This window comes from Marmota marmota, unplaced genomic scaffold (genome assembly GCF_001458135.2).
Source record: "Marmota marmota marmota unplaced genomic scaffold, marMar, whole genome shotgun sequence".
NCBI lineage: Eukaryota > Metazoa > Chordata > Mammalia > Rodentia > Sciuridae > Marmota > Marmota marmota.
The window spans coordinates 4,289,043-4,305,048 of record NW_025999898.1 but is presented as its reverse complement, the minus strand read 5'-3'; the positions used below and the strand labels follow the sequence as shown (position 1 = coordinate 4,305,048).

Here is a 16,006-nt window from a genome sequence, read left to right as displayed (position 1 = left end):
AGATGATGCTCTGTAAAATTCTCCAGGCTTCTGGAGTCGGCAGCTAAAGATGACCCAGAGTTTTGAAGCCTGTTTCCTTTGAAACAGGGTTTATGTTAAGTGTATACCAGATCTTTGAACCAAGATAGCCATGTGCTATAAATTCGACTTAGAGAACACACCTTGTGGAGTGAGGGATGACTGCCCTCATCCTAAGTGCAGGTGTGCGATATAGGCACAAAACCTAGAGGTGCAGAATCCTCAGGACTTAGAAGCTCAGGACAGGGTTTCAACATAGATTCTTTATATTTCTGTACCCTGCCTGAAATTTAAAAACTATGACCTACTGTGGCCCTGGAGTCCCCAGATGTATCTTGGGGATTAATAGGGATTTTAAAATTTTGTTTGGAAGATATCTAATGCATGAAACCACAGAGACCTCAGCAAAATGATTGCAGTGGCTGGGGTTCTGTTCTGGGTGGTCTTAGTAAACAGAGATTTGGGGGATGGAGAAGAATAATGGCCTAGATGAGAGACACTTCCCACCTTCCCCTGTTGATAGGTTTAAGACTCATCTTGTGTAGGCCATTAGTGCATACAGAGGGAGAAAACAGAAAAAGTACAAAAAGGGATAAAGATTAAAAGAAGAAAAAAATCAATAGCCTCTACATGTAGGGACTCAATAGCTGAATGGAAGTACCATTTGTAGGAAAGAATTTAATTATATGGCCATATTAAAGAGAATATTGAGGTTAGAGGGAAGAGAAATTCAGGGATGTGACAAGCATTGGAATAAGATTGTGAAGGTTTCCAAGGTTGTCTGAGCCTTGGTGACCCTCCTCTCTAGAGATGGACATTGGAGAATGAAAACTGCACAAGAAATACTTTATGTGTCTCTAGTACTTAGTGGGAAAATTGGTGTAGACCTGACACTGCCAGAGAGAGGCCTGATGGAGGAAAGAGCAGAGGAGAGAAAGGAGGAGGGTCTGACATCAGTGAGAGTTCAATGAGGTGTGTCCACTGGACCGGTGGACTGGGTCAGACAGTGGAGAATGTATGAATAAGGTAAGGGTCACTGCATAAGTCTTGGATAGAATACTAGTAAGACAAGGTTCTTACTTTATGGAATATGCTGATGAAACTACTTTATGAATGAACATGTCGGTACTGATTTGTGTTTTTAGTTGCTGACTGTAGTCTCTAATCTTGTTTCTTCACTGCAGAGACTATAGTGATATGCCTTTAGGCTCTGTTTGCTCATTCATTTGGTCCTTCCTGAGATGTCCTGTTGTGTGTGAGGTTACAGGTATAACCTGTGTGTTTCTATCTGCTGTTCTTGGACGTTTCCTGCTACAGAGGAATCTACACTACTGGCATCTCCACAGAAGCTCCTCACTGAAGAGAGACAGGGCAAAGGTCTGGGGACCCATGGGTTTTTGTATCATTTCCTCTTAATCTGAAAGACTGTGAGAAATGATAGCTCCTTCTGCTGCCATGAGCTGTAGCACTGTAATAATCAGCCCCATTCTCTGGCTGTAGCCCAAGGATGAGCAAATTACCTGCATTGGGTTTTGTGTTTTTGTATCCAGAGAAGCAGCTGGGGAACCCAGGTCCCTAATTCTTAACTGAGTCTGAGTAGTAGCTGGGAAGATACTGGGGAGAGTTCTCAGGTTTCTGCTGGTACTAGGTATTCCAATAGTCTTCAACAATGAAGTCAATGCTGAGGGAGCAGGTGAGTCTGGCAGATGCTCTTGGAGTTCAGTTGGGATGAGGGGCTGCTGAGTCAGGACAGGCAGTGAGAGAGAACCTGGCAACAAAGAAAAACATTGGTGCTAGTGCAGGGCACAGATTTAAGTTGTTTGGAGTCTGAAACAGACAGATGGAATAACAGATAATCTGATTGAGGACTATGAAACATGTCCCTATCTGAGCAGTGAAAAGGCATCAACAGGAGAAGAGGAGTCCACGCCATGATGGACACAGACCCCTGAGTTCTACAGTGGAACTGGTGAGCCCCAATTTTTCTTTTCTTTTCCACCCTCTGGAGAGGAAGAGCTGTTCATGCAAATGTGTTCCCATCATGACTTCTACAGCCTCACCATGTGCCATGGTGCTAGAATTCAGCTCACATTGTAGACTCAGGAAGATGCCCCTTGGAGGAACCCTGGGAAAAATCACCTGCTAAAATTGTGCCAAGGCCCTTATTCAGGGACTCTGCCAGAATTTCCACCTGTGAGGGCTCCTTTGAGTAAATTGTCCTTACTGAGCAGCTGTATAGAGACAACCAGTACTACTATGTCACAGGACATACAGCTTCCCTTGACCCAGAGACTTCAGAGCCTAGCTGGTTTCTACAGTTCAGCAGGTCTGTACACACAAGTGTGGTCTGAGTCCTAGATAATTTGCTACCAATTCATTCATTGAGTGTAAATACTGTATTTTGCCACTTCAAAAAGTTATGTCTTTCATGAGGATACTTAAACATACAATTAAGTGACAATATAAAGTGTTAGCAACTTATTGAAGATGTTGTAAAAATAATATCAATTTATTGATAAATAATTTAGAAGAAGTACACATACTTGATTCTTTACCTACTCAGAATCAACAGTTGGATTCCCACTAATAAAATGTAAAATGATGTGTACTTTGAGGTATATTTTAATAGTTTAATTATATTGCAATTATAATTATATTTATAATTCAACTATTGTAAATAGTTTAATTTAATAGAATAGTTTTAGTATTTTATAAACTGACAGAAGCACAAGAGAACAGAAGCGTTATAGTTGCTGTGCTCTTCTCATGCCATATTGTACAGAATGAAATCCAGTCCAGCACATTCCTTTTCTGGCCATCAATAATTTCCTTCCTTTAAGCACTTCATTTACTGCAGAAGCAGCTCTTCATTTGCAACAAGCCCCAAATTCCTTCATTCTGTATGCAAAAGTTCTCACCCCAGAATAATTTGTTGTAGTGTGGATTGAGGTCTTGAATGGTACAGTTTTGAGTCCCATGATGGATTTGACCTCTGGATTTTACATTTTGTTAATGAATATTTCACCAGCTCTTATTTAATATAGATATTGCTAGAAAGTCATACAATTCATCCTACTCTGCAATGCATTTGCCCATGGACTCCATCTTCTGTGCCCAGAATTTTTACCAACTCCTTTTGTGATTTATTTACTCAGGAACTGGAGAGTGATCATGTGCTTCTGTACTGTCTTCCCCCAAACCCACGCAATCCAGTTCATCCTATTGTTCAACTTTCCCTCACTAAAGGCCATGTTCCTTACCTCTTGCTAAACCTAAGGTCAAATTTCTCATTTGACACTTTGTCCTGAATCAATTTAGTCCCTCAACTGTAAATGTCTAGAAATGAACATCAATCATGATCTTTGCCTAAGTCCTCCTGTTTTCTCTGGGTTTCCTCCTCTGGAGAATTCAAAAGTTCAATCTGAGGACACAGATAGAAACCCACATAAATCTGATTATCTCATACTAGACAAGGGTGCCAAAATCATTCACTGGAGAAAAGATAGCCTATTCAACAGATGGTGCTGACAAAACTGGAAATCCATATGTAGCAAAATGAAATTAAACCTCTATGTCTCACCCTGCACAAAAATCCACTCAAAGTGGATCAAAGACTTAGGCGTTAGAATAGAGACCCTGCACTTACTAGAAGAAAAAAATAGGCTCAAATCATCACCATATAAGCCTAGGACATGACTTCCTTAACAAAACTCCTAAAGCTCAAGAAGGAAAATCAAGAATCAGTAAATGTAATGGATTCAAATTCAAAAGTTTCTTCTCAGCAAATGGAACAATTAATAATGTGAGGAGAGAGCCTACAGACTGGGAGAAAATCTTTACGACCTGCACTTCTAATAAAGCATTAATCTCTAAGATATATAAAGTGCTCAAAAAACTTAACACCAAAAACAAACAAAACAAAACAAAACAAAAAACCAAATAACCCAATCAATAAATGGGCTGAGGAACTGTACAGACACTTCACAGAAGAAATACAATTAATCAACAAATATATGAAAAAATGTTCATGTCTCTAGCAAATAAAGAAATGCAAATCAAAGCTACTAAAAAATTTCAGCTCACTCTTGTCAGAATTGTAATCATAAAGAATATAGGCAACAATAAATGTTGGTGAGGTTGCGGGGAAAAAGGTACCCTCATACATTGCTGGTGGGAATGCAAATTGGTGCAACCACTATGGAAAGCAGTAGTATGAAGATTCCTCAGAAAACTGGGAATGGAACCACCATTTGACTCAGCTATCCCACTCCTTGGTTTATACCCAAAGGACTTAAATCAACATACTCTGGTGACACAGCCACATCAATGTTTATAGCAGCTCAATTCACAATAGCTAGACTATGGAACCAACCTAGGTATTCCTCAATAGATGAATGGATAAATAAAATGTGGTACATATACTCAAAGGAATATTACTCCGCTTTAAAGAAGAGTGAAATTATGGCATTTGCCAGTAAATATTTGGAGTTGGAGATTATCATGCTAAGCGAAATAAGCCAATCCCACAAAACCAATGGTCAAATATTTTCTGTAATATGCAGATGCTAATTCACAATAAGGTTGGGGGGCAGTATGGAAGAATAATGTTCCCTTAGATCAGGTAGAGGAAAGTGATGGGAGGGGAGGGGATAGGATGTGGGGATAGGAAATATAGTAGAAGGAAACAGACATTATTACTGTATGTGACCACATGGCCAATATGATTCTGAACATGTACACTCAGAAAAATGAAATTATATCTTATCTATGTATGACATATCAGCATGCATAAATACATTATACTGTCATGTATAACTAATTAAAAGAAAAAAAACTAAAAAAAAGATGAATCTAGATATTCATGCAGTTTTGCTTATTTTCAGGCTGTGTTCTGGGGTCTGTATACACAGAAGTGCCAAAACAAAACAAAATTCTGTTCTAGTTCCTAGTGGAGAAACACACAGTGAGCAGAGTACTGGTGATTTGTCCTCATGTGGCTGATACCACCTGACCATGCTCACCCTGAGCATCTAGAGCCCACTTCTGACTGCTGAGGGCCCCTTTTCTCCCACAGGACATCAGCACAGAACATCTCCACATACTGTCTATAAGCTTTCCTCACTGTGTACCTCCCTGTACTGTCCAGGTGCACTGCTCACCTGAGTCATGCAGACACACTGGCTAGCTGTTCTCTACTTTCTTCTTTATCTTCTCTCTCTCTCTCTCTCTTTAAAATTACATACAGAGTATTCAGAAGGATATTTCCTTACTATGAGTATGATAAAAGCATTTTTCTACCTAAATAATCTCCTGTAGATCCTTTTCTACATTAAGATAAAATAAACATTAATTTCCCATTTAAAATATCATTGAGCTTCTTCCCAGCCACCCTACCTCAACTCCTCCTCCTACACTCTGAACATAACCACTAATAGATTCATTTTGCAAAGAGGATTCTTGTTCCTGGAACACAGGGTCATGTTGTCTCTGAATCCTTCTGGTCCTTCTGTCCCTACCTCACTATCTTTACTGATGACCAAGTTCCACATTTTCTACTAGAGAAGTCTTTACCACCATGAGTTGGGTGGACTTTTGCTTTCCTGATAATACTTTATGAGGAAATTTCTAAACCTAAAGCTTTAACTAGTTTTTTCAATATTTCCATAACTAAAATTTAAACACAGAAATTCACAGCAAAATATGGGGAGGACTCCATCTATTTTTTTCATATTCAATTGAGTGTAAAAATTTACATTTCATGTGACTATTGCATATTTTATCATATTCTTTATCTATTTTGTTAAGGTCTGTAAACAAGTCAGGATGGCGCCTGGCATTTTGCCAGGGGGAGTGGTTTGTGAGGTGGTGCCAGCGAGCCATTAAGTGTGGAGATTCCTTATTGGTTGACTGCTGTATCTAGTTTATGTTAATTAAGATAAGCTGTGTGGAATGTATGTAATACGCTCCGGTCCTACAATAAATGGCTCCCATTCCTGCTGTATCAATCTACACAAGTTCCTCGTCTCTCCTCGGTTATTTTGCTGCAGCTGGACTGCGGCACTATTTAATATTCTAACATTGAAAGAGAAGAATAGTACTTTGATTGTGATCAGTTGCCAGAATAAACAATATAGATTTTAATGTATTTGAATACAACATTCACTTATATCATGAGCAACATTGATAAATGTCTCACCAGAGATCCTGAAGGACTATTTATTAAGAGAGATTAACTTAGAAATTTTGATAGGGAAAGTTAGTTCTTCTCAGGTAAATTAATCAAACATCACAGTCAACCTCCTTGGGTTATACCAGATAGCAAAGTACATAATCAAAAATTGACTTTCTAGCTGAAAACTCCAGATTTTTGCCATTAACCAGATAAAATTTATTGTCTTATGAGTGTCTATAAGACCTCATTTCTTTGTATAGAAACATATGATTCTATGTCTGAGTACAAATGAACACATGCATATTTGCTCACTCCTGGTCTCCTCTGAGCAGTGACAGAGGGGCCTCTCCTTGCCATCTTGCCATATTCTTTTCATGCTGGTGAATCTTCCCAGACCTGGGATCATAACAGCCATTTATAGCAAGGGTTATGTGTTGTCATGTGTACCAAATGTGCTTAAATTAGAGAGAGGGTGTGTGTGCATGAAGAGTGAACATTATGGAAGTTGAAGTCTGGCCTTTGTCCTGGCCCCTAGTGGGTTATCCACATCCTGGGTGTTGCACAGGTTCTCTCTGTTTCTGGCACTGTGTTTCTCTATGATAGTCACAAACAAACTCCCTGAGATCTCTGTGTCAGTTTTGGAAGGTTGTAAGGTGGGTGAAGCCTAGGAGGACCATGCATGCAAGTGTTACCCCATGTTGGGGTGGGTCTATACTCAAAGGACTTAAAAGAGCATACTACAGGGACACAGCCACATCAATGTTTATAGCACCACAATTCACAATAGTTAAACTGTGGAACCAACCTAAATTCCCTTCAGTAGATTAAAAAATTTTAAAAAATTAAAAAAACATTAAAATTGAAAAATGTGGCATATATACACAATGGAATATTACTCAGCAATAAAAGCAAATAAAATCATGGTATTTGCAGGTAAATGGATACAGTTGGAGAAGATAATTCTAAGTGAAGTTAGGCAATCCCCCCAAAACCAAATGGTGAATGTTTTCTCTGATACAAGGTGACTGACTCATAGTTGGGTAGGGAGAAGGAGCATGGGAGGAATTGGAGAACTTTAGATAGGACAGAGGGGTGGGAGCGAAAGGGAGGGAGCAGGAAGTTAGCAATGATGGAGGAATGTAATGGACATCATTATCCAAAGTACATGTATGAAGACATGGATTGGTATGAACTTATATATTTTATATACAAACAGCAATATGAAAAATTGTTCTATATGTGTAATAAGAATTGTGATGCATTCTGCTGTCATGTATTTAAAAAAATTTTGAACCAAAATAAATAAATAAATACAAAGATCTGGAATTTAAAGGTAAGTATTCAAATCCCATCACTGTGTAGAATATTCCTTATTGCTGACTATGGACAAAAGTAACACAAAATAGTGACAAAAGGGTCGTATGATGTATACATCTGAATAAAGCTTTACAATCTCCAAAATAAATTTTCATCAGCAGACTCATGATTGAGAAGAATCACACATGTCCAAATACACTCAATATTTCAAACACTACTAAAAACATATTTGTATGTGGGGAATAATTAATGTGAATTAAATTTATAAAATATCTGGGAAGAAAGAAATTATTAATCAGGGTCAGGAGGCTCCTTCTGACCTGTGAGTCAGGACACTGGGAAGTGAAGTATAACAGGGCCCATCAGCCTGGTGGTTTTTGTCTTGCTTCCCCTCTGCCTGTGTCACTGTGAGTTACATGAAGCTGCTCCCACTGCCATGGTCTGCCCCACAGTGGTAGACATTCTCATCCTCTTCCTGAATGTTCTGGATGGTCAGGTACCGATCCAGGCCAGAGCCTGAGCCTGAGAAGCGATCAGGAATCCCATCCCCCTTGGATCCAAGAATGCCACTAGTGCCCACTTGCATCACAAACTGGAGGCTCTTTCCTGGGCTTTGCTGGTACCAGACCACATAGTAATTACTGTAGCCACTGCTCAGGGTGCAGGTGAGTTTGGCTGTTTGTCCCAGGGAGGCAGATACAGAGGGTGGCTGAGTCAGCACAGGTTGAGAGAGGGACCCTGTAAATACAGACACATCATAGTGGAAGAAAGAGAAAGGGTGCATGTGTTTGGGGGATCTGAGCCAGTAAAGATAGACTCAGGACAGGGGTCTGCCATGGGGCACAGAAGTGTGTCCCTACCTGGGCAGTGAGTGAGCATAATAAGGAGAAGAAGAGTCCAGACCATGTTGGACAGTTTCCTGAGTCCAGAGCTGGTGTGGGCTGCCCCCAGCCTTTCTTATCCTTCCCACTGGCCTCAAGGTGGAGCAGCTCATGCAAATGTCCCTCCACCCACTGACCCTCACTGGCTGCTCTTCTTCTGGGCCTGAAATGATGCAAGACAAAGTGTGGAGGGTGGTGATACTTTTATTTGCCTGATGGGCAGAACCTGGGAGGAAGCAGTTTCTGGCGCGCTGCAGAAGAGCACAGTTGCTAAGCCCACCTTAGTGACACAGGATTCACTCCTCTGCCCACCCCTGTTCAGATGAAGTTTAAAATTCTCTTGGGTAGTGACTCTGCCTTTTTACCTTTTCATTTGAATCTTAGAAATACTGGTGCAGATATTTCTGCGTCAAGTACTGTGCTCAGATCAGTCTCACTACTAAAGTGATACTGATGTGGTAATTTGGGTGTTTGTTTTTTCCACCCAAAATTTACCAGGAATCAATCATTGAATATGAAAAGTGCCATGAAAAAGAACATGGAGCTGGGCATTCTCACTGTTTGATATCATTTAGGAAACCCAACTCAGAGGATCATAATAAATGTTTCTTTCATGTCCTCTCATTATGTCCATATTTCCAGGATGTATGTTGGCTTGAATTGGTTAAGTCACTTGACCTAAGACCAACCCCAATACCTCAAGTTAGAGTTTACATAAACCTGATCAAATGAATGACTTTTCTCCAAATACTGGTCCACTGGGCTATGGGGGAAAATTGGGGATATATATCTATAATTGAAATGACTACAGGATAAGAGGCATGAACCAACAAAAATTATTTACATTTGCAGAGGTCAGTAGAGTGACTGGGATCTCACTGGGATAACTTCAGGGTGGTGCCAGGGTTGTGCTACTTTCTGGAGGCTCCAGGGGAAAATCTGTCTTCTTTGATTTTCCAAATTCTAGGGTCACCCACATTTCTTGGCTAGTAGTCACTGCCGCCATCTTCAAAGCCAGAAATCCTGAATGGATACCTTCTCATAACATACCACACTAGTTGCTTCATCTTTCTCTTCCACTCCTAAGGACTCTCATGATCCCACTGTCTCCAGGTAAATTCCAGGATTATCTGCTGACTCTAATGTGAGATGATTAGTAACATTAATTCCATGACTGATTCATTATTACTTTATCATACATCCTTGCATATTCATAGAATTCAGAGTTTAGTGTGTGGACAACTTTGTGGTCCATTATCAGCAAACCACACTGTTCTTGCCATGGGAACTTGGAACCACTTATACATACTCATTGAAAATATAACAAGGCATCACCTGAAAGTCACAAGCATATCAAGTTGGGGTTGGTTGTACTTTTACATTGCACACATATGATCTTCATAGAACCTTGGGTATTTTACAATTATATATGATTTATACTATGATTTCATTATTATGTATATCAGAAACCCACTAAAAATGTCCACTGAACATACATCATGCATTTGATATTCTAGTTTGTGAATTTTTAGCACCATGTATAACACAGAGTAGGGTTATCTCTCTTTTCTTTGTGGGCTAATAACACTGAGTGAATCTTAGAGCTGTCATGCCATGCACTGCATAATAATCAGCTTATCCTCAGGTTGCAGCTCAGAGATGTTCAGAACACTTGTACTTTTTCAGGCATCTATGTTCCAGGCAAGTGCCTGGGGACCCCAGAACCCTGATACTTTTCATGAGGCTGAGTAGCATGGTACCATTGTATGTAGGATCTGCTGACACTAAAGCTGCTAATCCTGGAGTAGGTGAGTCTGGCAGGTGATTCAGGAGATGCAGAGATGGAGTGCAGTTGACTCAATACAACATTGAAAGGGAAACTGCAAACAGATAGGAGTAGGGGATAAGGTAAGGGGGAGGAGAAAAATTTCTCATTATTCTGTGACTGAGTGGTTGATTTCAACTAAGAATTGAGACTTGGTAAAGACTGATGTCAACCAGAGCAGTAATGAGGAGGTGCAGGAGGACTCCAGTTTAGAGTGGACACAGTTCTTGAGTGTCACATTGGGGCTGGGCTGCTGGCCTTTAATTGTTTACCCTCTGCTATAGGAGGGCTATTCATGCAATTCTTTCTCCATCACAGTTGCCCACAGTTGCTCTCTGAGCCCTGGTTGCTGGAGTGCAGCACACAATGCAGAGTGAGAAAGAAAGAAGTTGCTTTCTGCCTTGCAGAAAGCACCCGATGAGGTGAGAGAAAAGCCTCTGCTCCAGGTACTCAGTCAAGCCAGACAGTACAGAGCTGCTGGGTCCTTATCAGGGAACACAGCATCCACCAACAAGATTAAGTTTCCTTTGAGTGAATAGTGCTAACTGAACAGTTGTGTGGGGCAACAAGGCAGTCCCACAGCACCCTCTGGTGGTGACAGAGCACATAAGTTCATCACTGAAATACAGAAGATAATAAGAAACTATTTTAAAAATTCATACTCCAATAAAATAGAAAATCTCAAAGACATCGAAAAATTTCTTGAGAGGTAATATCTACCCAAAGTGAATCAGGAGGACATACACAATTTAAATAGATCAATTTTAAGCAATGAATTAGAAGATGCCATTAATAGCCTACCATCCAATAAAACCCCAGAACACATGGATTCTCACCTGAGTTCCTCAAGGCCCCCAAAGCAGATTTAACACCAGTACTCCTCAAATAATTCCATTAAATAGAAAAGAAGGGAACCCTTCTAAACTCATTCTGTGAGGCTAGTATCACCCTGATACCAACATGAGACAAAGACACAACAAGGAAATACCAATATCACTGATGAATATAGATCAAAAGTTCTTAATAAAATTTTGGCAAATCACATACTAAAACAAATTAAAGAGATAGTGTACATTGATCAAGTGGAGTTCACCACAGGGATGCAATTTTGGTTCAACAACCTACAGAAATCAGTAAATAAGTTCAATAGATTTAAAGACAAGAATCATATGATCATCTCAATAGATGCAGAAAAAGCAGGACAAAGTACAGCAACTCTTCAAGTTCAAAACATGAGAAAAACTAGCAATAGTAGAAACATACTTCAACATGGTAAAACCTATTTATATTATTCCAAGGACAACATCATTCTAAATGGGAAATACTGAAAGAATCCCCACTAAAAACTAGAACAAGGCAATGATGCCCTCTATCATCACTTCTATTCAGCATATTCCTGGAAACTGTAGCCAGAGCATTTAGGCTGATGAAAGAAATTAAAGGGATACAAATAGGAAAAGAACAACTCAACCTATCACTATTTGCCAAAGTCATGATTCTATATTTAGAAGATCCACAAAATTCCACCAGTTAACAAATAAATTCAGCAAAGTAGCAGGATATAAATTCAACACCCATAAATCAAACTTATTCCTATACATCAGTGATGAATCCGCTGAAATAGAAATTAGGAAAACTATCCATTCATAATAGCCTTAGAAAATCAAATACTTGGGGATTAATCTAAAGAAAGAGGTGAAAGACTTCTATAATGAAAACACTAAATAATTCGACCTTAGAAGCTGGAGAAATCTCCCATAGTCATAATTAAATATTTTCAAACTGGCCATACTATCAAAATGGTCATACAGATGTTGTGCAATTCCTATGAAAGTCCCATTGACATTCTTCAAAGAACTACAAAAAGCAATCATGAAATTCATTGGAACAATAAGAGACCCAGAATAGCCAAAGCAATCCTTAGCAAGAAGAGTGAAGCAGAAGGCAACACAATACGAGACCTTAAACTATAATACACAGCCATAGTAAGAAAAATGGCATGGGGGCTGGGGAATGTAGTGTAGTTGTTGGAGTGCTTGACTTGCATCCACAAGGCCCTGTGTTTAATACCCAGCACAACCAAAAACAATATGAAACAAAACAAAACAAAAACAAAACAACAACAACAACAAACCATCACAGTATTGGCATCAAAACAGATATGTAGACCCATGGTACAGAAAGAAGACACAGAATTAAGCCCACATGAATACAGTTATCTCATACTAGACAAATCACCAAATGTATTCATTGGAGAAAAGACATCCTCCACAACAAATGGTGTTGGGCATAGTAGAAATTCTTATGAACCAAAGTGAAACTAAACCTCTAAATCTCACCCTGCAAAAAAACTGAACTCAAATTGGATTACAGACTTTCACAGTAGAACAGAGATTCTGCACCCAATAGAAGAAAAAGTAGGCCCAAATATTCATCATGTCAGCTAATAACTGAATTCCTTAGCAATATTTCTAAGCACAAGAAATAAAATCAAGAATGAATAAATGGGATAGATTCAACCTAAAAAAGTTTCTTTTTTTTTCTTTTTTTGCAGCAAAAGAAACAATGAATGTTGTGAAGAGAGAACCAAAAGAGCCAAAAGGATGGGAGAAAATTTTTACTACATGCAGAACAGATGGAGCACTAATCTCCATGATATATAAAGAACTCAAAAAATTTAACACCAAAACAACAACAACAACAAATAACTCAGTGGATAAATGGAATGAGCAGACATTTCACTAAAGAAGAAATACAATTGATCAACAAATATATGAAAAAATGTTCAACATCTATAGCAGTTGGAGAAATACAAATCAAAACTACTCTGTGATTTTATCTCACTCTAGTCAGAATAGCAATTATCAAAAATTCAAGCAACAATAAGGGCTGGTAAAGATTTGCAGAAAATGGTATACTGATTAATTGGTGGTGGGATTGTAAATGGTGCAGCCACTTTGAAAAGCAGTCTGAGATTCCTTAGAAAACTTGGAATGGAACCACGATTTGATCCAGCTATCCCATTCAGTTGATACACAAACCACTTAAAATCAGCATACTACAGTGGTGCAGCCACCTCAACGTTTATAGCTAAAGTGTGGAACCACCCCAGATGCCCTTCAATAGAGGAATGGATAAAGAAAAATAAATACTAAAAAATTCAATTCCCTCTCTCGCCCTCTTCTCTTCTCTCTGTCTTAAGAAAAAGTAACTGTGGTATATATACATGATGGAATACAAAGAAAAATGAAATCATGGCATTTACAGGTAAATGGATGGAATTAGATAATATCATGCTAAGCAAAATAAGCCAATTCTAAAAATCAAAGGCCAAATGTTTTCTATGATAAATGGATGCTGATCCATAATGGGGGTGGGGGAGGGAAGAATGGAGGAACTTTGAATTGGGCACAGGGAAGGGAGAGAAGGGGACAGGGAGGTGAAATGGGGAAGATTTTGGATGGATATGGGCATTATTACCCTAGGTACAGGTATAATTGAAAGAATGGTGTGACTCTACATCATGTACAACCAGAGAAATGAAAAGTCATGCTCCATTTGTATAAAAAATAAAATTAAATAATAAAAAAGAATCAATGGAAGGGATGAATTCAAACTAAAAAGCTTCAGCAAAGGAAACAATAACCTGAAGAGAGAGCCTACAAAATAGGAGAAAATCTTTACACAGGCACCTCAGATGTAGTATTAATCTACAGGATATATAAAGAACTCAAAAACTCCACATCAAAACAGAAACAAAAACAAAAAAGCCCCCAAATCCAACCACAACCTAAATCACCCAACCAATAAATGGTCTAAGGATCTACAAAACATTGTAATAATTTCTTGTGTGTTTTTTTGTTAGTTTTGTGATTCAACAGGTTTCACAATGCATGTACTATATTCTGTAGGTCAAAAAGAAACACATACTGTATAAATTTGGCAGATGGTCATTTTGCTACCTAAGAGCAAGAAAAAAACACAATTTCTGATAAAACAGAGTATTGGGTAACTAAAGTGCAAAATTGATGGTCCACAATCTTAAATAGCTAAAAGTCCTTCTGAATAGAAGGGAGAGACATGAAACTGGGAAATAAATTAAAGTCAGTGCTAGTTAATTTAGGAAAGGAATGGGAACCCATGATTAAGAAGTATCAAATTGTCCAATTATTATTATTATCAAAGTATTCAATATGATGTAGCTTTAGCTATTTTGGCATACATATTTATTAGCATGTATATTAGAATAAGTTCAAATTTAATCTGGATATACTCCTATTATTAAGGTCTGAGAAAAGAATGATCATACTAAGTAATGAAAGTCCAAAAACAAGAGGATGAAAATGTTGCCAAAACTTTTATTTTTTTTAGCTATAGATTCTTTTTTTTATTGATTTTAAAAAATAAATTACAGTGGAGTGCACTGTAATTCTTATTACATGTATTCATATCTCTGGTTGCATATAAAATATGTTGACACCAATTCATGTCTTCATACATGTACTTTGGATAATGATGTCTATCACATTTCTCCATCATTGCTAATCCTCTGCCCCTTTCCTTTCCCTCCCACCTCTCTGCCCTATCTAGAATGAATTCAAAATTTTTAATTTTTTGAAACACATTTGTCTAGACATCATTAAATATAAACTGTAAAACAAGGAAAGTGTATTGAATACCAACAATAACAACAAACAGAGCTTGTTAAAACAGAAATAAAATACACTACTTTGTGGTGGAAAAGTAAAAGACAATTTTATTATTGCTAAATGTTGGACATTAGCCATCAAGTTAGTTTTACAAATGTTTTATTTTTAAAATGAATTGAATAGAGCCATTCTATACCTGAGTTATTAGGTGTTAAATTGCAGTGAAGCACATGGACTATATTAAACTATTATAGGACAGATAGCTTGTCCTTGTTTATCTGGGGGTTTTCCTAGTTTCAGCACAGTACATCCAAGAAATCCTTTGGTTGTGAGCCACCCAAGGTAGAGAATCATCGAAAGTAAATGTTTCAATAGAGATCAATACAATTTTATTATGTCGGAAAATATTGTATAGATATGAGATGGTAGATATTTTTATTAATAATACAAATTAAAAATAACCAATGACGCAAAATTGTATTAGAAATTACACCCAAGTCCTACACATAGAGATACACATGTTAAGACACATGAAATAACTTATAGTAATATATAAATGCAGATAATTAGTGGTCTGGAGGTAAGCAGGTATCATGGTCAGAATTGTGGAAACAATTGAGAGAAAAAAAATTATTAGATGCACTTAAATCCTGAAATGTATATATGTTTATAAGCCACAAACTTCCATAAAAGCATATTGTAGGATCCAGGCATGGTGGTTCACACCTGTAATCCCTGTGGCTCAGGAGGCTGAGGCAGGAGGATTAAGAGTTCAAAGCCAGCCTCAGCAAAAGCAAGGCACTGAGCAACTCAGTGAGACCCTGTCTCTAAATAAAATACAAAATAGAGCTGCGGATGTAGCTCGGTGGTTGAGTGTACCTGAGTTCAATCCCCAGTAGAAACAACAACAACAAACATATTGTAGAGCTGTAGATATATGCTTACCTTTCATGCACAAGGCCCTGGGTTCAATCCTCAGCAGTGTGCGCACACACACACACACACACATAAAAACAACAACGACAACAACAAAAAAACCTGTAATATCCACATTTCCTAGATTTGAGAAAATATAATGTCCTTTATTAAAATAATGTAATGAAAGCTAAACTTTATTTACACAGTGAATGAGGGTACTTTTGTT

At 38.2% G+C, this 16,006-nt stretch overlaps 1 gene segment (V, D, J or C); it reads right to left on the bottom strand.

The window, feature by feature from the left end:
• Positions 1–7,903: 7,903 nt before the first annotated feature.
• LOC107158457 lies at positions 7,904–8,523 on the bottom strand. The segment is given in 2 exon segments: positions 7,904–8,245; positions 8,368–8,523. Coding segments are annotated over 2 exon segments (372 nt in total).
• Positions 8,524–16,006: the final 7,483 nt, after the last annotated feature.